Here is a 23886-nt window from a genome sequence, read left to right on the forward strand (position 1 = left end):
TTCAAGACATCAACCAGAATCCCAGGTTCTTGCCCAACATCACTCTGGGCTACAATATCTATGAGAACTTTTTTCAAGAAAGGATAACATGTGAAGCTTTGGTAGACCTGGTCTCTTCTAGACAGACGAATGTTCCAAACTACAACTGCGGAGGAAAGAATAACTTGATTGCAGTTCTGGAAGGGGCTGACTCTGACTCTGAGAACTCCATCCAGATTTCAAGCATGTTGAGCATCTATAAAATGCCACAGGTAGGAATGGAGATGGTGGGATCATCTGACTGTGGTTGTCAGCCATGAAAGTGTTGGGTAGTATCAACTCAGAATGAAGAAGACATTGGATGTCAAGGCATTGAAGAAAGGAGATAAGGAATGGTCAGATGAATTGCTGTGCTCTTTTGGATATTTCCTATCCTTCCTCCCTTCCATTTGTGTCAAATGTGTGTGTGTGTGTTTGTATGCCTGCGCATATAAAATGAGAAGGAAGGGAACTTCCCTCATACTAGTCACCATACCACTAAAATCTGAATAAATCAGAAAAGTTTCCCCTGAATGAAACTGTGATATTTTGTTTATTAACTGAAAACTTTCATAACCCACTCAATAATTTAAAGTTACAGATAGGTAGCCGTGTTGGTCTGCCATAGTCAAAACAAAAAAATTCCTTCCAGCAGCACCTTAAAGACCAACTAAGTTAGTTCTTGGTATGAGCTTTCGTGTGCATACACACTTCTTCAGGTATCTTCAGATAACTTAGTTGGTCTTTAAGGTGCTACTGGAAGGAATTTTTTTTGTTTATTCAATAATTTAAAAACCTTTTAGTAGTGCACCACATAAGGCAGTAAGAAAATTGTTGTAATGTACAGTAGGGACACAGGTGGCGCTGTGGGTTAAAGCCTCAGCGCCTAGGACTTGCCGATCGAAAGGTCGGCAGTTCGAATCCCTGCTGCGGGGTGCGCTCCCGCTGCTCGGTCCCAGCGCCTGCCAACCTAGCAGTTCGAAAGCACCTCCGGGTGCAAGTAGATAAATAGGGACCGCTTACCAGCGGGAAGGTAAACGGCGTTTCCGTGTGCAGCTTTGGCTCGCCAGAGCAGCGATGTCACGCTGGCCATGTGACCCGGAAGTGTCTGCGGACAGCGCTGGCCCCTGGCCTCTTAAGTGAGATGGGCGCACAACCCCAGAGTCTGTCAAGACTGGCCCGTACGGGCAGGGGTACCTTTACCTTTACAGTAGAATACCAATAAAATAGAAGGATAAAAGCTTATTTTAAAAGATGAAAACAGGAACTGAAGGACTTCATAAAGATAAAGATGGGATGCGATCTTATGTGTCAAGGAAAGTCTGGGCAAAAAAAGCAACGTGCCTTTATAAAGAAAATATATGTTATTTGGGGTAAGAATGATTTCAGCTTTGATCCCAAACAATGCAACCCAACAGTCGATCTTTTCTTGCCAGGTCAACTACGCCTTTGGCTCCCATGTTCTGAATGACAAGAGGCAGTTCCCCTTTTTCTATCGGATGGTCCCCAAAGAAGAGGCCGTTTACCCAGCGATTGTCAAGCTGCTCCATCACTTCAGATGGACATTCATTGGTCTCATTGCTCCAGACACTGAAAACGGAGAGATGTTCATGAAGACATTGCCACCTATGCTTGAAGAGAATGGCATTTGTGTTGCTGTCTCACAAAGCATTCCACCACTTAATCCATCCATGAATTTCAAACTTGCTCCATTAGAAAAGTGGGGACAAGTCCATGTATTCTTATATTACATAGAATCTACTTATTTCTTTCTAGGAATTAAACTTGCAGAAATGATATTTGACCAGCTCGTCAAACCTACTGTGGGGAAAGTCTTGATCTTCACACCTATGTGGGATTTGAGTGTAGACTTAATTGGGTTAATCAAGAATGGTTTACATTTCCAGCACTTTCACAGTATTCTTTCTTTCCCTATTGGGGCAAATAAATGGGCAAAAGATGGTGATTTTTATGCCTTTTTCTTTGCAAGTAAGCAGTTTTGGCAGGAAGCTTTTACTTGTTCCTATTTAAAGCACACATTGTCAGTGAAACGATGGACAAGATGCCGAGAAAGAAAGGAACTGGAGATGCTGCCCCAAGAATATCTGGAAAGACTCTTATCTCTAAACAGCTACAGGATTTACAACACTGTCCAAGCTGTGGCCCGTTCCTTAAATGCTGCGTATTCCTCTAGATCAAAGTGGAGGTTGAAGGACAGTCTGGAAGTTCAAAGGCTACAACCATGGCAGGTATTTCCTTTCCCAACAATGACATCTCAGCCAACCATGACAATCAATTGTACAATTCCTGAATGGTTGTCTTGGAGATTGCCTGAGAACTTGGGGAATGTGGTGGGAAGGTGAGATCTTGAAAACCCCTTTGTGAAGTGCCCTGAATTGAATCCTTTTTATCTCTTCTCAGACGATAGTCTCTCTGGGAACATTTCCTACCACTGGCCTAATCTCTTCTCTGCCTTGCAGTGGCCAATTTGACCCCCACCACCTCCGTAAGAATTCCCTTGGGCAGGGAAGATGGCATTGCACAGGCTCTCTCTCCCAAAGCCTTCTTCCCTCCTGTTTAGGATGATACTTTGGCACCTACTGAGCTCCACTGAGCTCTATCCTTTGTCTAAAGATTGTGCATGTTGATGGAGCCTGTATCAAGTGTCTGAGTGACTCATCTTCTCATTACAATAGAGTCTGAGACACAGTCATGCTTCGGGTTACAGACGCTTCAGGTTGCGTTTTTTCAGGTTACAGACCCTCTGAAACCCAGAAGTTCCGGAATGGATTACTTCTGGGTTTCGGGTGTTGCGCATGCACAGAAGAGCTGAATCGCAACCTGTGTGTGTGCTGACGCGCCGCTGCAGGTTGCGAAAGCTGCAGGTTGTGAACATGCATCCCGCACAGATCACGTTCGCAACCTGAGAGTCCACTGTATACGGACATTTGTCATATTTCTGGCGTATTTATATTCCGATCCCATTAATATGCTTTGAACTAAATTTTCCATTTCATATAGAGTATCTTGAATATTTTTTATCTTGGATATTTTTATTGAGAGCAGATAATAGCTGAAGTCATCATCTGAGGCCCTTCTTCGTGTGTCGCCATCATGAGAAGTCTGGAGGGTGGCAACACGAGAATGCGCCTTTTCTGCTTTGGCTCCCCGTTGGGAGAATGCTGCCTCCGGGGAAGTTTGTCTGGCACCTTCATTGTACATCTTTTGGTGCCAGACTGGAGTCACATGCAAGTCAGAACTCAGAGGCAGGCAGTTCTTAACTATTTATTCAAGAAAATGGCATATGACTCAGCAACACTTCCCATTCGGTCTTTTATCTTTTTTCAAGTTTTTATTTATACTTTTAAAATGTATACATTTTATTAGTTATTCCAGAAAACAGCATACAACTCAGCAACACTTCCCAAATGGTCTTTTCTACTTTTTTATAGTTTTATTTATACTTTTCTAATTTATACATTGAAATAGTTTTACAATCATTTTAATATTTCAAAGACTGAACTTCCTTCCCCCTCTTTCTAAGGTTCCTTAAATTTACTTTTTAATATCTTCTGCATATCCAATTCATTTAATTTGCTCTTTAAATGATCTACTTTAAATATATATTCTTATGAAATTGCAGGATGTTACAATAATCCTGCCAATGTTTTTAGATGTTTGAAATTTATCTGTAAATATTCAATAAACCATTTCAAAATTCGTTAATAAAAAGTTTGTTATGATGGTTTCCTATTCTTCCAGTAAGTTTTACCATTTCTGCATATTGCAATAGATTTTGTGTCCATTTTTCATTTGCAGGGACTTCTGCTTCTTTCCTTTTTGAGGAGATTAGCTGCTGTAGTTGCATACATAAATAATTTTTTGTACAATTTAGATACTTCTGTCCTTGTCATTCTCAAAAGGTCCTTGGATTCTCCAGCAGCCTCTTGAACCCTCTCCTCTGCTTCAGCCTCAGAGACTGAACTGCTCCCCATCACTGACTCTCCCTGCTCACTAAACCCTGTTGCCCCTTCAGCATCCAGCCCCCCATTGCAGTCTTCTTCCTCTGAGCTCTCCTCAGTGTCCCACCACCAATCCCCTGGCTCTGAGCCTTCCTCCCCTGGGGGTTCCCTGGCTGGTGCTTCCCAGCAAACTGCCCAACCAGTCCCTGACACTCTGTAGCCAATCCCAAATGAGAACAGATCCAAGCATGAAATGTGCAGAGTGGAATAGTCAGTGTTGTTTCCCCTGTTCTATATGTGGCCCTTTTCTCTGCCATTCTAGCTCCACTCTTTCCTGGGCGACGACCAGTTTTACAATTCTTCAATGGACGGAGTGTATTTGGATGAGAATGGGGAACTGGCAGCTGACCTGGACATTGTGAACTGGGTGGTGTTTCCAAATCGGTCCCTTCTTAGAGAGATCATTGGAAGCATCAATAGGCAGAAATCCCTAGACCTAAAGTGCTCCATCGACCAGAATGCCACTGTGTGCCCCAAATGGCTCAACAAGGTGGGGAAAATAATTTGTTTCATTTTATTAGATTTCCCATCCGATAAGTTCAAATCATGCCACCATGTTTTGTGTCACACTGCCTTTCAAATGCCTCCTGCATTCCTTGAAAATCTAACAGTGGGTCCCTGTGAAACTCTGTATATGCATGAATCAGCTGCTATGGGAGTGTAATTTCAAGGTGGGTGTTTTAGTAACTAGATGATGTGGCCACTGGTTTTCCCCTTCCCCTGTCATATTTAAACCACTAAAAACTTAAAATCTGTAAGAGAGTGTGGCTTTTAGCAGCCTCAGTGCTGGCAATATTTCCTGAACTGCTCCTGTAAATCCATGTTCTATGCGGCTGGGCCAAAGCCGAAAGGACGCTCAGTTGCGGATATGCCTGGAAGCGAAAGGAAAGTCCAATGCTGTAAAGAAAAATATTGCATAGGAACCTGGAATGTAAGAACCATGAACCTGGGTAAGTTGGAGGTGGTCAAAAATGAGGTGGCAAGAATAAATATTGACATCCTGGGCATCAGTGAACTAAAATGGACGGGAATGGGTGAATTCAGTTCGGATGACCATCATATCTACTACTGTGGGCAAGAAACCTGTAAAAGAAATGGAGTGGCCCTCATAGTTAACAAAAGAGTGGTGAAGGCTGTACTGGGATGCAATCTCAAAAATGATAGAATGATCTCGATACGAATCCAAGGCAGACCTTTTAACATCACAGTAATCCAAGTTTATGCACCAACTACTGGTGCTGAAGAAACTGAAATTGACCAATTCTATGAAGACTTACAACACCTTATAGAAGTGACACCAAAGAAGGATGTTCTTCTCATCATAGGGGATTGGAATGCTAAAGTAGGGAGTCAAGAGATAAAAGGAACAACTGGCAAGTTTGGCCTTGGAGATCAAAACGAAGCAGGGCAAAGGCTAATAGAGTTCTGTCAAGAGAACAAGCTGGTCATCACAAACACGCTTTTCCAACAACACAAGAGACGACTCTACACATGGACATCACCAGATGGGCAGCATCGAAATCAGATTGATTATATTCTCTGCAGCCAAAGATGGAGAAGCTCTATACAGTCAGCAAAAACAAGACCTGGAGCTGACTGTGGCTCAGATCATCAGCTTCTTATAGCAAAATTCAAGCTTAAACTGAAGAAAGTAGGAAAAACCACTGGGCCGGTAAGATACAATCTAAGTCAAATCCCTTATGAATACACAGTGGAAGTGAGGAACAGGTTTAAGGATTTAGATTTGGTGGACAGAGTGCCTGAAGAACTATGGATGGAGGCTCGTAACATTATACAGGAGGCAGCAACGAAAACCATCCCAATGAAAAGGAAATGCAAGAAAGCAAAGTGGCTGTCCAATGAGGCCTTACAAATAGCGGGGGAGAGAAGGCAAGCAAAATGCGAGGGAGATGGTGAAAGATACAGGAAATTGAATGCAGATTTCCAAAGAATAGCAAGGAGAGACAAGAAGACCTTCTTAAACGAGCAATGCAAAGAAATAGAGGAAAGCAATAGAATGGGAAGAACCAGAGATCTGTTCAAGAAAATTGGAGATATGAAAGGAACATTTCGTACAAAGATTTCCATAATAAAGGAGAAAAGTGGAAAGGACCTAACAGAAGCAGAAGACATCAAGAAGAGGTGGCAAGAATACACAGAGGAATTATACCAGAAAGAAATGGATGTCCCATATACCCCAGGTAGTGTGGTTGCTGACCTTGAGCCAGACATCCTGGAGAGTGAAGTCAAATGGGCCTTAGAAAGCACTGCAAATAACAAGGCCAGTGGAAGTGACGGTATTCCAGCTGAACTATTTAAAATTTTAAAAGATGATGCTGTTAAGGTGCTACACTCAATATGCCAGCAAGTTTGGAAAACTCAGCAGTGGCCAGAAGATTGGAGAAGATCAGTCTACATCCCAATCCCAAAGAAGGGCAGTGCCAAAGAATGCTCCAACTACCGCACAATTGCACTCATTTCACACGCTAGCAAGGTTATGCTTAAAATTCTACAAGGAAGGCTCAAGCAGTATGTGGACCGAGAACTCCCAGAAGTGCAAGCTGGATTTAGAAGAGGCAGAGGAACCAGAGACCAAATTGCAAACATGCGCTGGATTATGGAGAAAGCTAGAGAGTTCCAGAAAGACATCTACTTCTGCTTCATTGACTATGTAAAAGCCTTTGACTGTGTGGACCACACCAAACTATGGCAAGTTCTTAAAGAAATGGGAGTGCCTGATCACCTCATCTGTCTCATGAGAAATCTCTATATGGGACAAGAAGCTACAGTTAGAACTGGATATGGAACAACTGATTGGTTCAAAATTGGGAAAGGAGTACGACAAGGCTGTATTTTGTCTCCCTGCTTATTTAACTTATATGCAGAATTCATCATGCGAAAGGCTGGGCTGGATGAATCCCTAGCCGGAATTAAGATTGCCGGAAGAAATATCAACAACCTCAGATATGCAGATGACACAACCTTGATGGCAGAAAGTGAGGAGGAATTAAAGAACCTTTTAATGAGGGTGAAAGAGGAGAGCGCAAAATATGGTCTGAAGCTCAACATCAAAAAAACGAAGATCATGGCCACTGGTCCCATCACCTCCTGGCAAATAGAAGGGGAAGAAATGGAGGTAGTGAGAGATTTTACTTTCTTGGGCTCAATGATCACTGCAGATGGTGACAGCAGCCACGAAATTAAAAGACGCCTGCTTCTTGGGAGAAGGGCAATGACAGGCCTAGACAGCATCTTGAGAAGTAGAGACATCACCTTGCCAACAAAGGTTCGTATAGTTAAAGCTATGGTTTTCCCAGTAGTTATGTACGGAAGTGAGAGCTGGACCATAAAGAAGGCTGATCGCCGAAGAATTGATGCTTTTGAATTATGGTGCTGGAGGAGACTCTTGAGAGTCCCATGGACTGCAAGAAGATCAAACCTCTCCATACTGAAGGAAATCAACCCTGAGTGCTCACTGGAAGGACAGATTGTGAAGCTGAGGCTCCAGTACTTTGGCCACCTCATGAGAAGAGAAGACTCCCCGGAGAAGACCCTGATGTTGGGAAAGATGGAGGGCACAAGGAGAAGGGGGCGACAGAGGACGAGATGGTTGGATAGTGTTTTCGAGGCTACCAGCATGAGTTTGACCAAACTGCGGGAGGCAGTAGAGGACAAAGGTGCCTGGCATTCTCTGGTCCATGGGGTCACGAAGAGTCGGACACGACTAAACGACTAAACAACAACAACAACAACAACAATGCTGCAGTTTCCAGAAAAGTGTGCAATAGATTTGTTTGCCAGAAGAGATGGACTCCTAACTTGAACCCATCTAGGAAATTTAACTATGGATCTCAAATGAATAAAGTTTAGCTACCTCTGATTAATACAGTGATCATGACACTTTATCTTGTACAAGAGGGAAAACTGAAACAGAGCTGAGCAACAGGGGAAGGGAAGCAAAAGGAACTAGGGTTTGGATCAAACAGGGAAACATTCTCATGAGAGGTTTTCCTGCAATCAAGCAGTCTATAAATGTGGTCAAAGATAATCAATTCAGTAATACATTGCTATCATCCTTAACACAGCAGCCTTTATCACGATAAAATGGAAGATATATTATTATGTTTAAAATAAGTCAACAAATTGCTGAGGTTTTGGATTTACAGAGAATGCAGTGCTCGGAAGATGGGGGGAGCCCATTAGATTTATGGAAATATGTTTCTGCAATTTGAATTTTGTATATTATAAACCTAATAAAAATTATATTAAAAAAAAAAAACACAGCAGCCTTAACACGTTTTCCTTGATGCCCCTTTATGCTTAGCCCCTGCCTACTTCCAGATGTGTGGAAAGTTGCCAGCCTGGATTCTTCAAGGTAGTTCAGGAAGGAATGCTGCTCTGCTGCTATGACTGCGTTCCCTGTGCGGAAGGAACAATGGCCACTCAGGAAGGTGGGTGACACCAGCAGAAAGACCTGCGCTTGGGGAAGAGGACAAAGGACCTTTCGGGTGTCTGGGAGTTCTAGAACTGATGCACTGCTACAACACAACTGGGCATTTCCCCCACTGAGTGTTCATACATGCTGTATTGACACATTGAATGACAATTAGAAGCCTACACAGAGAGGGAGAAAATCCTGAGATACGGGAATTTGACGTTACTTTGACTGTTAGTCAAACGTGGCACAAGAGGCACCATGAACTCCCAGATGATTGTCAGGCACAAATGTTTCATATAGTTGAGTCCAACAAGGTCCATTTTGAGTGTCATTTTCCTATCCCGTAATATAATTAATACCAATAATTGCTCTCCCTGGTTGTACACGATGGTTTTTATATTTTCTTTTAGTGGGGAACACTTTGGTATTACTTTTTGTTAAGGAAAAGCAGTAAAGTTGTTATTCCTTGTGTTCTTTCCAGATGCAGAGCGTTGCACCAGGTGTCCAGAAGATCAGCATCCAAACAAGGACAAAGATCAATGTTTGTACAAGATCATCACTTTTCTGGCTTATGAAGAACCTTTGGGAATCTTCCTAGCTTCCTTTGCCCTATTCTTATCCTTAACCACGTGTGCTGTGCTAGGAATATTCATTATATTCCGGGAAACTCCCATAGTCAAAGCTAACAACCGGAACCTCTCCTATATCCTCCTTGTTTCCCTCCTGCTTTCCTTTCTGTCCTCCTTCCTCTTCATTGGAAGGCCAAGGAAAGTGACCTGCCTTCTCCGACAAATGGCCTTCAGCATCATCTTTTCAGTTGCTGTCTCCTCTGTGTTGGCAAAAACCATCACTGTGGTGCTGGCCTTCCTGGCCACAAAGCCAGGAAACACGATGAGGAGATGGCTGGGAAAGAGTCTGACCAACTCCATTGTCATTTCCTGTTCCAGTGTCCAAGTTGTCATCTGCATCATCTGGCTGGGAATCTCTCCACCCTTCCCAGAGTCTGACATGCATTCCCAGTCCAGAGAGATCATCCTGCAATGCAATGAAGGGTCTGTTGCCATGTTTTATGCTGCCCTTGGCTACATGGGCTTCCTGGCCTCCATCTGTTTCACAGTGGCTTTCTTAGCTAGGAAGCTGCCTGGGGCCTTCAATGAAGCCAGGCTGATCACCTTCAGCATGCTGGTCTTCTGCAGTGTTTGGATCTCCTTTGTGCCCTCCTATCTGAGCACAAAGGGGAAATACATGGTGGCTGTGCAGATCTTCTCTATCTTGGCTTCCAGTGCTGGGCTTCTGGGCTGCATCTTCTTTCCCAAGTGCTACATAATTGTACTCAGGCCTGATTTGAATACAAAGGAGCATCTGACAACAAAAGCTGGTTCTTAAATGACTCATTTTCAACAACTGTTGTCCAGCACAGTAATGTTAAAAAAGACATACTTGCCTTGCAAATGTAGCTTCTTAGCATGTTTATGGCTCCTTTTCTGATGGTTACTTTTCAAACTTTTAAGAAGTGTCTAAATGTTTAAATTTTATTTTTAATTGTACTATTTTAACTTGGAAAGCTGAATGTCTTTCTCTTAAAATTCAGGTTCTTTGGCATTTCCTGCATTTCAAAATATTGATTTAATAGGAAAATTGATTGGGACTGCTAAAACAAATAGAGGAGAAAAGTGTAATTGAGTAGTGAATGTCTTCCCCCCAGGAACAGTTAACAGAGGGCACAGAAACATCATTTACATATATATATATATATATATATATATATATATATATATATATATATATATATATATACACCACAATTGGAGGGTTCTTAGGAGGGGGGAATAAACATGGTAAGAAAAATGCCATTTAAAGCATGTTAAACTTTGAGATATGAATTGTTCTTCATTGTACATACAATTAATATCTGTATTTTCCTTCACAAACATTATATTAAAAATACTGAGATAATTGTGCCCTCATAAATCTGTTGCTCTTCACGGTGTCTCAGGACTTAGTTGCTTTTGAGCTGGCGAGAAAGAGTGCTGATTTTTCCCTTCTTCTTCATTTCTGTTGGGAAATATCACGGCAATGATAGTTAGATGAAGGAAGTAATGGAGAAAGGAAGATCATTTCTTCCAGAGAGCCCAATGCCCTTTGACTTGAGATAACAGCTCATGGTACACCCACTCATCCCATTTGCTTTGCATCTATTTTGCAGTTTTTGCTATATATTCTAAAACTTCTTTGAGCAGAGGTAACAATATGGGAAGTGCAGCCTCTCTAGTCTCAAAGCCATGGTCAGCTCCTTTGGGGATGGTAATGCAAACCATATCCAGCATGCGTTCCTATTTGACTCTGGCTGGAGTTTCTGCTGTTGCTGCTCTTTTTCCACTACCATGATGAGTGGAAGGATTCTCCTCGCTTCATCTGTGACATCTCAGATTCTCTGTAGCTGAAGCTCTGTCTCCTGAATTCTTTAGACATGGCAGAACTTGTCATAGTGGAAGGAAATTCACCCTAGATCAGCTCCAGTTGTCGCTCTGGCACATAAGAGGCAGGGGAGAACTGCTAAAATAAACACACAGAGACACATTTAATCTATAGATAACAAGTGGTGGGGAGACCTAGATTGTGGAGGGTGGGGGCAAGGTCACACTATCCGGGACACCCTCCTGCAAGGGGATCAAAAGAGATGCTCATTTGGACTCCCAGTGGAGCATGGCAAAGTGGAAAGACTCCATTGCTAGCTCATCTGCCAGCATGGATAAGTATTTGGTGATAAAAGGTGGTCAGAATATCTGCTAGGGTCAATGAGAGATTGATAGGCAAGCCTAAGAAGTTGAGAAGACACACTCTTATCAGGAGGAGTTTAAACCTCCAGAGACGGGGTGTGTGTGTTCAGAACATGGAGTTACAGCAGCTCATACACCAAATAATTGGTCTTAACTGTTAAAATAAACACAAACAAACACACTTTTAATCTATAGTGTGTGTGGGGAGGTTGAATTGTGACGGGTGGGAAAAGGTCGCACTGTCCAAGGGCTCCTCCTGCAAGTGGGTCAAGAAAGAGGCTCATTTGATGAGCTCCATTGTGACTGAAGGAAATGTCTTTGTAAAGCATGCTATGAAAATGTTCCAAATACACGGAGAAAATGTCACCCTTTACTATGAACATCCTAGAAAGGTAGCTGACATGTCCCTCATTCCAGGACTAATCAAGGACCCCAATATTGTGTTGGCAGGCCTACTTACTATATAACCAAAGTGGTCTTTTTGCTACACCTCCTTCTGAAATGAATGACACCTCCTACTGGTTTTTACAGTTCTCCAGAACCAACCAAGGCTTATGTTTCTGCTGCTATGCCTCTGGTGCATGGAACTCCAAATGGAAAGATTGGCACCATGTACGACACCACCAACGTAAAGGTTGGCTGGGAAATTATACACACTGCACCGATAGATTTTGGTTGCGGGGTTCCTTCAATACCACCTATCAAGGAAGCACCTCATCTTCAGATCTGTATCCATACTTTCCCCAATATACAGTCAATTTCACCAGACAGGGACCCATTTGTTCTGGATGGATGATCAAGGATCCAAATTTATTGTTCTTGTATAATGGACTTGCTACCAACTACCTCCCGGTAACTATCAGTGTGTGGTAATCATAGGTACTGTTGGTGGAGGTTTTGTTAGTGTGCTAACGCTAAATATATTTCCGGAAGTTGTTTATGAACAAAATCGTGAAGCCCTTTTTGCCTTAATGTGTAGGCTGCAGAAAACTATCAACGCCATGACCTATATACTCAGGCAGCTACAATCTGAAATCGAGGATTTACATCAGATAACTGCTGCTAGCCAAGGGAGCCGTAAAACATGGCAATAGACCCTACATTGTATTGCAACGTTATCTCTCCAGCCTGGGAGCTGATGTCAGACTCTGGGAATGGTGGAGAGATTCCCAGCCAGATGATACAGATGACAACTTGGACAAGAGAACAGGAAATGACAATGGAGTTGGCCAGACTCTTCCCCAGACAGCTCTTCATTGTGTTTCCTGGCTTTGTGGCCATGAAGGCCAGCACCACAGTGATAGGTTTTGCCAATACAGCAGAGACAGCAACGGAAAAGATCTATTCTATGGTTAGCAGAACCAGATCCATTGAGTAACTGAGCTTGTAGGGAAGGGAGGGTGAATGTTCAGGACGTGGGTGTTGGTGTTGCAACTGGGGTGTTAGTTGCAAGTGCTTTTTGCTGATGTTTTGGAGGGCGTTTTTTTTCGGCGGTTAAAGTTCTTTAGTTTAAAGTAAACTACTGGCTACTTCAGCTGCTCTAAATCTTGACTCAATATTTCTCTGATGCAGGATCTTCTGTGCACCAGATTTCTCTCCCCAGGGCCCCAGCACACTGTAATGAATGACACTGTGATGCTATTTATTCAGACGTTTGGACAATTACGAAAAATATCGCTTGAGTTCTGGGGAGAATAAATCACTATGATTCTGATAATTAAGTGGAAAACAAAGTTCACACTACTTTGCTGGCATTTATGGAACATTAAAAGAGTATGTTGTCATATAAAGGTCAAGCTGACCTTTGACCCTCCACAAGCTGACCCATGTAAAGACCAGGGAGCCATTTCTGTGAGTTCTTGTTCTCATGTTTTCCTCCAGGTCTGCACCTGTGCCTTGAGCCACACAGAGACTCAGGTGATGCATCTCCCCCTTATAATTATTCTTCTTCTTGCCAAATCACCAGGGATTGAGACAAATCAGGCAAACATCAGAATCAAGGCTAAAGGGAGGTAATTTATTACACTGTGCCTGACAAGTTTCTTGCAGAAAATATACCCTGTGCCATGAATCACATTTCTTCTCCAATTCTCAGGGCTTGGATTAATCATGAGATTGTAAGAACACCTGAGGGCCAGCCAATGAGTTTTTAATATACCTTTTCAGCTGTTTCTGGGTGAGCCAGCTTTTGTTAGTGCAGCAACAGATCTCTCTTCGCTGTTGTTGCAATAACAAAGTCTATTGTTTCAAGGACTTTTCTTTATTCTCCTTCTGATTCCCCTTGAGCCTTTATCTAAGTTTTTTCTCCTACCAGCCCAACTTTCAGGTCATGGCTTTTCCCATATGAGCTTTCTTCCAAATTGCCCTAAACAGTTTCAGCCGGTAAGAAGTACAGAATATACACCCTACACCACAAATGAGAGTGACTGGTTCCTGTCTTCATTTTCACTGGAAGCCCTGCCCAAACTCTGGATTCCCCAAATTGAATATGTCAGAGTCACACAACAAACATTTTTTTTGGGGGGGGCAGATTGTGGCCACTCTAAACAACTGTTTCACTCTAAGCAACTAGAACAGTCTCCCTCAAGAGGTTGTGGACTCTCCTTCCTTGGGTGTTTTTAAGCAGAGGTTGGGCGGCCATCTGTTGTGGTTGATATAGCTGAGATTCCTTCATTGCAGGGGGTTGGACTAGATGCCCCTTGGGGTCCCTTCCAGTTCTATAATTCTATGATTCTCCTGCAGTCTTAATTAATGGATTGTTTTCCCCAACATTAAATGAGACCCCATAACTCCTATTTTTGTTCAACAGCCCAATGAATGTGAAGATTGCATTTGGGGTACGTTATGTGATACCTCTGTCACTGTCTCATTGTTCTTGAGTATAAAGCTCAGAGTTTCCCTGGCCTTCTGTGTGGCCCCTTTTACTTCCCTTTCCATGTTGGGGCCCAATCACCCTGTTTTTAGTGCTGGTTGTGACCATTCTGTGTGACCATTGCATCAATCCTGAACACAAAGAATGGGTTTTGATTTTCACTGATCTTTCATGCAGTCCCTGCACCCTCATTTTGGTTCAAGAGCCCATTTAACAAAAAGGTTAGTTTTGGTGGGTTGTGCTGCATTTAAGTGACTCATCATAACTTATCTGAAGTAATGGGTTTGGGCTTCCTCTTAAACCTACATGTGGGCCCTGAATTGCCTTTTCAATTTAAAGACCCAGTGAAACTAAATATTTTTGGAGTGTCATGCAACTATGAGCCTAGCCTATTTCCTTGGTCCAAAACAAGAGGTTTCATTTCTGGCAAGTCTTCTATGGGGCCCTGGAAACCTGAGGGGTGCCATAGATGAATATATTGCTTTAGGGTGTATTGTAACCTCTCCATGATCCAATTCCATCATCCATGATTCTGAGGGAAAGGATTTTTTCTCTGCACCCTTCCAGGACTCATATGAAAGTTTGAGACTCAAAACCATTTTGGGGAGTGTTGGGAGTTATCTGATGGTGGGGTAGACAGGTCACAATACACAATTCAGTGCAATCCACTCAACCATAATTCTCAGAAGGTGACTAGATATTTCTGCAGCCATTCAATGCAGGCCTCATCCTTCTTCAAAGGACAGGTGTGTGCCTAGAAATTGTGGGGCAAATATAAGTACAGTGGTACCTCGAGTTAAGTACTTAATTCATTCTGGAGGTCTGTTCCTTTTTTAAAAAAATGCTTTTTATTAATTTTTAACATAAATATACAATTTTGATCCAAGTTTTCACAAATTCCATACTTTTGGACTTCCTTCAACTTCTCTGACAATCATCCATATTTAACTCTTGCTTACGCATTTCTTCTGTTCTCTATTGCCGTAAGTCCCCCCTCCAATCATCCATTTTCATTTAACAATATACCTCAGTTTTTACAGTGCTTCTTTAAACCCCACTAGCGTTGTTTGTACTTCACATGTACTTTTCAGATATTCCACAAATTTCCCCCAGTCCTCGATGAACTGTTGGTCTCAAAGATATCTGACTTTCCCTGTTAACTTGTCCAGTTCTGCATAGTCTGTTAATTTCATCCTCCATTCCTCTTTCGTCGGTATTTCCTCTTGTTTCCACTTCTGGGCCAGTAGAATTCTTGCTGCTGTAACTGCGTATTGAAAAAGTTTATAATCCTTCCTTCTTATTTCCTTTTCTGTAATGCCTAAAAGTAGGGCTTCTGGTTTCTTAACAAATGTATACTTCATCATTTTTTTTATCTCATTATATATCATCTCCCAGAAGCTCTTCACTTTCTTACACTCCCACCGCATATGATAAAACGTTCCTTCTTTTTCTTTACATTTCCAACATTTATTACAGGTTTTATACATTTTTGCTAATTTTACCGGTGTAATATACCATCTATAAAACATTTTCATGATATTTTCTTTTAACGCCGTACATGCAGTAAATATTAAGTTTTCCTTCCATCATTTTCCCCAATCATCAAATCGTATATTATATCCAAAATCTCTGGCCCATTGTATCATTACCGTTTTAACTTCTTCATCTTTCGTATACCTCTGGAGGTCTGTTCCTAACCTGAAACTGTTCTTAACCTGAAGCGCCACTTTAGCTAATGGGGCCTCCCGCTGCCGCTGCACGATTTCTGTTCTCATCCTGAAGCAAAGTTCTTAACCCGAGGTACTATTTCTGGGTTAGCGGAGACAGTAACCTGAAGCGTATGTAACCCGAGGTACCACTGTATAGATTATAGCCATTGGAAATGCCCTTTTATTTCTTCTGTCAATAATTTATTTTAGTATTTTAATAATGGTTGCCTTGACAGAGAAGTAGTATAGAAATGCAGTAAACAGGCAAATATTGTGCTGGAGAAGAGATATTCCTTCCTTGTTTGTGTAGGAGCAGGATTTTAATCACACTTGTAATGTAACAAACACTATGGATAATATGGAAGGATACAAAATGTTATTATGGAATAATGTGAAGTTGTAAATGTTGGCAATAGGAACCATGGGGGGGGGGTGAGGGGAAATCTCAAGATTCAGAGAAATCTCTTTATATGGGTATGTAATGTGATAACTTTAATTGTAAAATCAAATAATATATTTTAAAAAAAAATTGTGTTGGTTTCCACATTCCCTTTCCAGAGCGCAGACTTGGAGTGTGACATTCCCCATGCCATGCTTAACCAGCAGAAGCCATCTGTCCTCTTCCTCCAAGCCTGTGAGGAGCTGCTTCTCGAGAGGCATTTACAGGGAGGAGAGCTGCTCAGCTGAGTGAGAATAAGGAAGTGAAGCTATGGGAGCATTGTCTTGTCTGCTCAGAAGACATACTGAATTGGAATGAATTTTGGTTCCAGCTTCCCTGTGAGAGGGCAGCCCTCCTTCCAATAAAATGTCAAGTGTGAGGCAGTTAGGCCTGGCCTGCCCCAAAGTGACTAGCAGTTCAAGTGAGGAGGGTTTGGCATCTCAGAGTTGGGAGGTAGATCTGGGAGTTTTCACAAACACCCCCCCCCCCACTACTACGCCTGGACATGAATATCCATAAATTCTTGAGGATGTTGTAGAGTTGCTGCTTGTTTCCTTTGTAATTATCAAAACCACAGTGGCTTCCATACGTCTTCTTCTACTTTGATACTTGGGCCATACCCACTGAAGGTTCAACATGGGTCTTTATTGGTGCAACATTTTACAGGGCAGAAGAGTAGAAGTATGTGCTTTCAAGAATTTACAACCATGGAAGCAGAATCATAAGAGGATTTATTACAATCAGGTAGTACAGAAAGTTTGTCATAGCTTTCAGTTTGTTAAAGCAATCAAGTAAATTAGCCATTCGCCTTCTCTATTTTCCATGGTGTGCTACATGGAAGATTGATAAATGAATTTCCATATCTGTGGTGCTGCAACATGCTATGCTAATCGACTGAACTATCCTGCAGATCTCAACATTCACCATGGCATAGATTGGGGGGAGGGAGTCCTCCTCTAAGAACTTGGGCTCTGATCCAAGTAGCGACATGCTGAATTGGGCTCAGTAGCTACAAAATTATGTAAAATACCATAACAACTGGAAAGGTCCTTAAGAACCTTTAAATATCAGATAAGATATATGGGAATGTGACTTTATCAACTGTTTGTGATGTATAATTTATGTTCTTGCCCAAAGTGTAAGGCTTAATGACTCCCAGCTAATAACGTCTGAAAAAATCTCTCTCTCTCTCTCTCTCTGTATATATATATATATATATGTTACGTTGTACAAAGAGAGAGTTAAATCTCTTGGTATTACCATACTTAAATATTTAATAGATTTGGAACAAATGTGGAACTGATAGTCCTTAAATGAATGGGTAAGTAAATTTTCACCTGTAGGCACCAAATCCAATTTGTACCAGTTAATAGAGTATTGTGAAGACATCTATCATCTGCACAAACATGGAAATAGTAAAATGAGGTATAGATATCATCAGAAGAATATCATCTGCATATGAAATCAATTTATATCAATTTATATCAATTTATATTTAACTGAATTGTGGACTACTCCATAAATCTCTCTGTGTTGTCTAATAGCAGAAGCAAATATGAAAAAAACAAGGGTGAATTTAGACATGCTTGTCTAGTTCCTCTAAGTTGGGGTGCTCCAACTTCTTTGTTTCCTCCCAGAATACAAGTGTAGGACAGACAGAGTTTTTGCAAACATGTTTTTCTCCAGCCAGCACCTGCGCATGAAGCCATGTAAAGAGTTCAGGACATTTCAGAGACCATGCTTGTTCCCTTTATAATTATCAAAATCATCAAAATCATAGAGGGGTTTTCCTTTCATCTTCTTCTCAACAAAGCTCCAGAGATTTGTCCAAATATCACCTTTGAGTCCACTCAGGGAAATATCTGAATTGTCAACAACGTAGGGTAGTGAAGATATATCATCAGAGCAGAGAGGAATTGGTGCATAAAGGCCTTCTGTACCACTGACAATTTGGGTTCAGATTTAGGACAGGCGAGTTGCAGTTCAAGGTGCAAGTCTGACTTCTATCCCTTCTAGGTGTGAAGTCTTGATTGCATTCCATCAACATTATCTAATTATCTTCTAGTTCAGAGGAGCAGTCATAGACAAGGAAGGTGTTCCAAGCAGGCACAGAATGGTACTGCTTCTCCTGATCTTCCTGCCTCATGCAGACTGTGGAGTGAAGGCAAAATGCCCCTTGACTTTGGAGAGAGATTGGCTAGAGCCATTCAATTATTACAGGCCAGGAGACCACCTCATTAGTGGAATCTTCTCTGCCACTGATGCTGTATTTAATTCACGGCACTTCAATGAGTCTCCCTCTACCAGCTTTATCATGTAAGTCCACTTATGGCGATTTGGTTATTGCTGCTTCATTCAATATTTATCTTTATCCATCATCCTTCTGGAACTTTGGTGTATCTGTGTACTTTAGACCTTCCAGGCTGTGATGCTTTTGGCTATAAATTTTTAATTCTTTATTTTCTTTCTTTTTTACTGTCTGCACTTCTTTTTAAAAACAAATCAATAAAAATAATTATAAAAATAAAAGACTGGGGAGAGAGAGAGAGAGCAATAGATGTTCCGTGTCATTTTATGAGCCTTTAAAAACTTTTTGTCTCTTCTTGTTATTTTAAAGTCTGTGAACATCCAATTCCATCATGAAAAATTCACTCTATTTTAGTTTTGTTTTCCAAGGGATAATGGGTCTTGATTGAGCAAGGCTTTTCCACCACTCAGGCATCATTAAATGGGGATTGGCTGTCAAAATCTGAACTTGGATCAGTGTTAGGAGGATTAAATTCTAGAAATTGAATCCAGGACTTTAGATCATCCTAAGAAGCTTGTAAAAAAAAAAAGAAGAAGCAAGAGTTGGAAGTGATATAGTCACTGAATGCTGGAGGATAGGCTGTGATATGTACATTTTTTTCAGGAAAGCAGCAACAAGGTACTGGTTGCCTCTGTCCTTCATCTTTGCCATTCAAGAGATTAACCAGAATCCCAGACTCTTGCCCAACACCACTCTGGGCTACAATATCTATGAGAACTTTTTTCATGGAAGGATAACGTATGAAGCTTTGGTAGACCTGGTCTCTTCTAGACAGGTGAATGTTCCAAACTACAACTGCGGAGGACAGAATAACTTGATTGCTGTTCTGGAAGGAACTGACTCTGACTCTGAGAACTCCATCCAGATTTCAAGCATGTTGGGCATCTATAAAATGCCACAGGTAGGAATGGAGATGGTGGGATCATCTGACTGTGGTTCTCAGCCATGAAAGTGTTGGGTAGTATCAACTCAGAATGAGGAAGACATTGGAGGTCAAGGCATTGAACAAAGGAGATAAGGAATGGTCAGATGAATTGCTGTTTTCTTTTTGATACTACCTGTACTTCCTCCCTTCCCTTTGTGTCAAATGCTGATTTTTCTCTCTCTGTGTGTGTATGCCTGTGCATATAAAATGTGGAGGAAGGGAACTTCCCTCTTACTAGTGGCCATGCCACTGAAAATGGGATAAAGTCGAAAAGATTTACCTGAGTGAAACTGTGATATTTTGTTTTTCAATTGAAAACATTTATAACGCATTTGATAAATAAAATACATTTTAGCATTGCACAACATAAAACAGTAACAAAATTGTTGAAACATATGTATAGTATAATACCAGTAAATTAGAAGGATAAAAGCATATTTAAAAAGATGAAAACAGGAACTGAGGGAATACATAAACATAAAAATGGGATCGAGTTTTATGTGTTTGGGCAAAAAAAGTGTGTCTTTACAAAACAGATATATGTTATTGGGGGTAAGAATTATTTCGGCTTTGATCCCAAACATTGCAAGCCAACAGTTCTTCTTTTCTTGCCAGGTCAGCTACGCTTTTGGCTCCCATGTTCTGAATAACAAGAGGCAGTTCCCCTTTTTCTATCGGACGGTCCCCAAAGAAGAGACCATTTACCCAGCGATTGTCAAGCTGCTCCATCACTTCAGATGGACGTTCATTGGTCTCATTGCTCCAGACACTGAAAATGGAGAGATGTTCATGAAGACACTGACACCTGTGCTATTAGAGAGTGGCATTTGTGTTGCCATCTCAGTAAGCATTCCACAATTGAATGGATTAAGTTTGAGAGTCAAAGTTCCTCAATTAGAAAAGTTGGGACAAGTCCATGTATTTCTTTATTATGTAGAATCTATTTATTTCTGGATGGGACTAAAAGTCACTGAAATGATATTTGACAAGGTCAAACCCACTGTGGGGAAAGTCTTGATCACAACATCTATGTGGGATTTGAGTGTGGACTTAATTGAGTTAATCAACAGTGGTTTAGATTTCAAACATTTCCACAGTATTCTTTCTTTCTCTATTGGGGCAAAGAAATGGGCAAAATATGATGATTGGGATTCCTTTTACTTTGCAATTAAGCAGTTTTGGGAGGAAGCTTTTAATTGTTCCTATTTAGAGCACACATTGTCAGCGAAAAGATGGACAAGATGCAGAGAAAGAGAAGAACTGCAGATGCTGCCCCCAGAACATCTGGAAAGAATCCTCTCTTCAGACAGTCACAGGATTTACAACACTGTTCAAGCTGTGGCCCGTTCCTTAAATGCTGCGTATTCCTCTAGATCTAAATGGAGGTTGAAGGACAGTCTGGAAGTTCAAAGGCTACAGCCATGGCAGGTATTTCCTTTCCCATCACTGACATCTCTTCCAAACGTGACAATCAATAGTACAATTCCTGAATGGTTGCCTTGGAGATTGTCTGAGAACTTGGAGAATGTATTGGGGAGGGGAGGTTTTGCAAACCCCTTTGTGAAGTGCCCTGAATTGGATCCTTTTTATCTCCTCTCAGACGATTGTCTCTCTGGTATCAGTTCCTACCACTGGCCTAATCGCTTCTCTGCCTTCCAGTGGCCCATTTGACCCCCACCCCCTCCATAAGAATTCCCTTGGGCAGGGAAGAGGGCATTGCACAGGCTCTCTCTCCCAAAGCCTTCCTCCCTCCTGTTTAGGGAGATACTTTGGCACCTACTGAACTCCACTGAGCTCTATCCTTTGTCCAAAGATTGTGCGTGTTGATGGAGCCTGTATTAAGTGTCTGAGTGACTCATGTTCTCATTACGATAAGAGTTTGAGATATATGGACATTCATCATATTACTGGCGTATTTTTATTCTGATTCCATTAACATGCAATGAATTAAATTTTCCATTTTATATAGAATCTTGAATATTTTAATAGGGAGCAGATAATAGCTGCAATCATCATCTGAGGCCCTTCTTCATGTGCCTCCTTCATGAGGAGTCTGGAGGGTGGCAACACGAGAATGCGCCTTTTCTGCAGTGGCTCCCCGTTTGGAGAATGCTGTCTCCAGGGAGGTTTGTCTGGCACCTTCATTATACATCTTTTGGTGCCAGGCTGGAGTAACATGCAGCTCAGAACACAGAGGCAGTCAATTGTTAACTATTTACTCAAGAAAACCGGCATACAACTCAGCAACCCTTCCCATTCGGTCTGGCCCCTACAGAGCAGTTGCCAGAACTGAAGGGACCTGCCTTCTGCCCTTTCTAAGGCAACTCTGGTCTCTGTTCTGCCCTTTTCATTATCCTACATGCTCTTGGACACCAGGGAGGAGGGGAGCCTGTTACAGCAGGAGAGAATGAGTCCTTGGATTCTCCAGCAGCCATTTGAACCCTCTCCTCTGCTTCAGCCTCAGAGTCTGAACTGTTCCCCGTCACTGACTCTCCCTGCTCACTAAACCCTGTTGCCCCTTCAGCACCCAGCCCCTCATCACAATCTTCTTCCTCTGAGCTCTCCTCAGTGTCCCACCACCAATCCCCTGGCTCTGAGCCTTCCTCCCCTGGGGGTTCCCTGGCTAGAGCTTCCCACCAAACTGCCCAACCAGTCCCTGACACTCTGTAGCCAATCCCAAATGAGAGCAGATCCAAGCATGAAATGCGCAGAGTTGAATATTCAGTGTTGTTTCCCCTGTTCTATATGTGGCCCTTTTCTCTGCCATTCTAGCTCCACTCTTTCCTGGGAGACGCCCAGTTTTACAATTATTCTGTGGACGGAGTGTATTTGGATGAGAACGGGGAACTGGCAGCTGACCTGGACATTGTGAACTGGATGGTGTTTCCAAATCGGTCCCTTCTTAGAGAGATCATTGGAAGCATCAATAGGCAGAAATCCCTAGACCTAAAGTGCACCATCGACCAGAATGCCACTGTGTGCCCCATATGGCTCAACAAGGTGGGGGAAATAATTTGTTTTATTAGATTTCCCATCCGATAAGTTCAAATCATGTTTTGTGTCACACTGCCTTCAAATGCCTCCGGCATTCCTTGAAAATCCAACTCTGTATATGCCTGAATCAGCTGCTTTGGGAGTGTAATTTCAAGGTGGGTGTTCTAGTAACTAGATGATGTGGCCACTGGTTTCCCCCTTCCCCGTCATATTTTAACCATTTAAAACTTAAAATATGTAGGAGAGTGTGGCTTTTAGCAGCCTCAGTGCCGGCAATATTTCCTGAAATGCTCCTGTAAAACCATGTTCTATGCTGCAGTTTCCAGAAAAGTGTGCAATAGATTTGTTTGCCAGAAGAGATGGACTCCTAACTTGAACCCTTCGAGGAAATTTAACCACCCCTCAACTTTTGCAGTTAGTTCCTCACCCAACATGTGGCACCTAGCACCCCTTTAAAAAAAGCAAAAAAACAAGCATTATTTTCTGAATATGGTTTTAGAGCGCTCCTGTATGTCTGCGGCTGTAATGCTGTGATGCTAAAAGGTTTTGTAACCCCTTTCTCCTGGTCAAATATGTTTGTGCAAATACGTTTTTAAAAAGTACTGGAAAAGAGGTGATGGGAAAACCTATTGGATGACAGACTTGAGAGCTGTGGTTCTCAATCAAGCCCACATTGATACTTTGGCCAAACCAACAGCAGATTCCACTTGGATCACTATGAACCTCAAATGAATAAAGTTTAGCTACCTCTGATTAATACAGTGATCATGACACGTTATCAAGTCCAAGAGGGGAGGTCTATGCTTTGAGGATTTAACAAACCAAACTGAAACACAGCTGAGCAACAGGGGAAGGGAAGCGGAAGAATCTTGGGTTTTGATCAAACAGGGAAACATTCTCATGAGAGGTTTTGCTGCAATCAAGAAGTATATAAATCTGGCCAAAGATAATTAATTAAGTAATACATTGCTATCATCCTTAACACAGCAGCCTTAACGCATTTTCCTTGATGCCCCTTTATGCTCAGCCCCTGCCTACTTCCAGGTGTGTGGAAAGTTGCCAGCCTGGATTCTTCAAGGTAGTTCAGGAAGGAATGCTGCTCTGCTGCTATGACTGCGTTCCCTGTGCGGAAGGAACAATGGCAGCTCAGGAAGGTGGGTGACACCAGCAGAAAGACCTGTGCTTGGGGAAGAGGACAAAGGACCTTTCGGGTGTCTGGGGTTTATTAAATGGGAGTTCTAGAACTGATGCACTGCTACAACACAACTGGGCATTTTCCCCACTGAGTGTTCATACATGCTGTATTGACACATCCAGTGACAAGTGGAAGCCTACACAAAGTGGGAGAAAATCCTGGGAAGTTGGAATTTGACAGTATTTC

The 23886-nt window shown here is 42.0% G+C and overlaps 2 protein-coding genes across 2 annotated transcripts in view; one reads left to right on the forward strand and one right to left on the reverse strand.

The window, feature by feature from the left end:
* Nucleotides 1-9864, forward strand: part of LOC309361310 (vomeronasal type-2 receptor 26-like) — a gene marked incomplete at both ends in the record, with an annotated part of 29104 nt that extends 19240 nt beyond the window's left edge. Inside the window, 5 exons of the mRNA XM_081896198.1 lie at nucleotides 7-251; nucleotides 1455-2267; nucleotides 4303-4530; nucleotides 8365-8491; nucleotides 8960-9864. Of these exons, the coding sequence (XP_081752324.1) occupies nucleotides 7-251; nucleotides 1455-2267; nucleotides 4303-4530; nucleotides 8365-8491; nucleotides 8960-9864 (2318 nt within the window). The remainder of the gene's footprint in view (nucleotides 1-6; nucleotides 252-1454; nucleotides 2268-4302; nucleotides 4531-8364; nucleotides 8492-8959) is intronic.
* The window catches only part of LOC309361297 (vomeronasal type-2 receptor 26-like), a gene marked incomplete at both ends in the record, with an annotated part of 98127 nt that overhangs the window by 47927 nt on the left and 26314 nt on the right, over nucleotides 1-23886 (reverse strand). The gene's annotated exons all lie outside the window — the stretch shown is intronic.

This window comes from Podarcis melisellensis (assembly GCF_964234715.1).
Source record: "Podarcis melisellensis genome assembly, chromosome: 2".
Taxonomy (NCBI): domain Eukaryota; kingdom Metazoa; phylum Chordata; class Lepidosauria; order Squamata; family Lacertidae; genus Podarcis; species Podarcis melisellensis.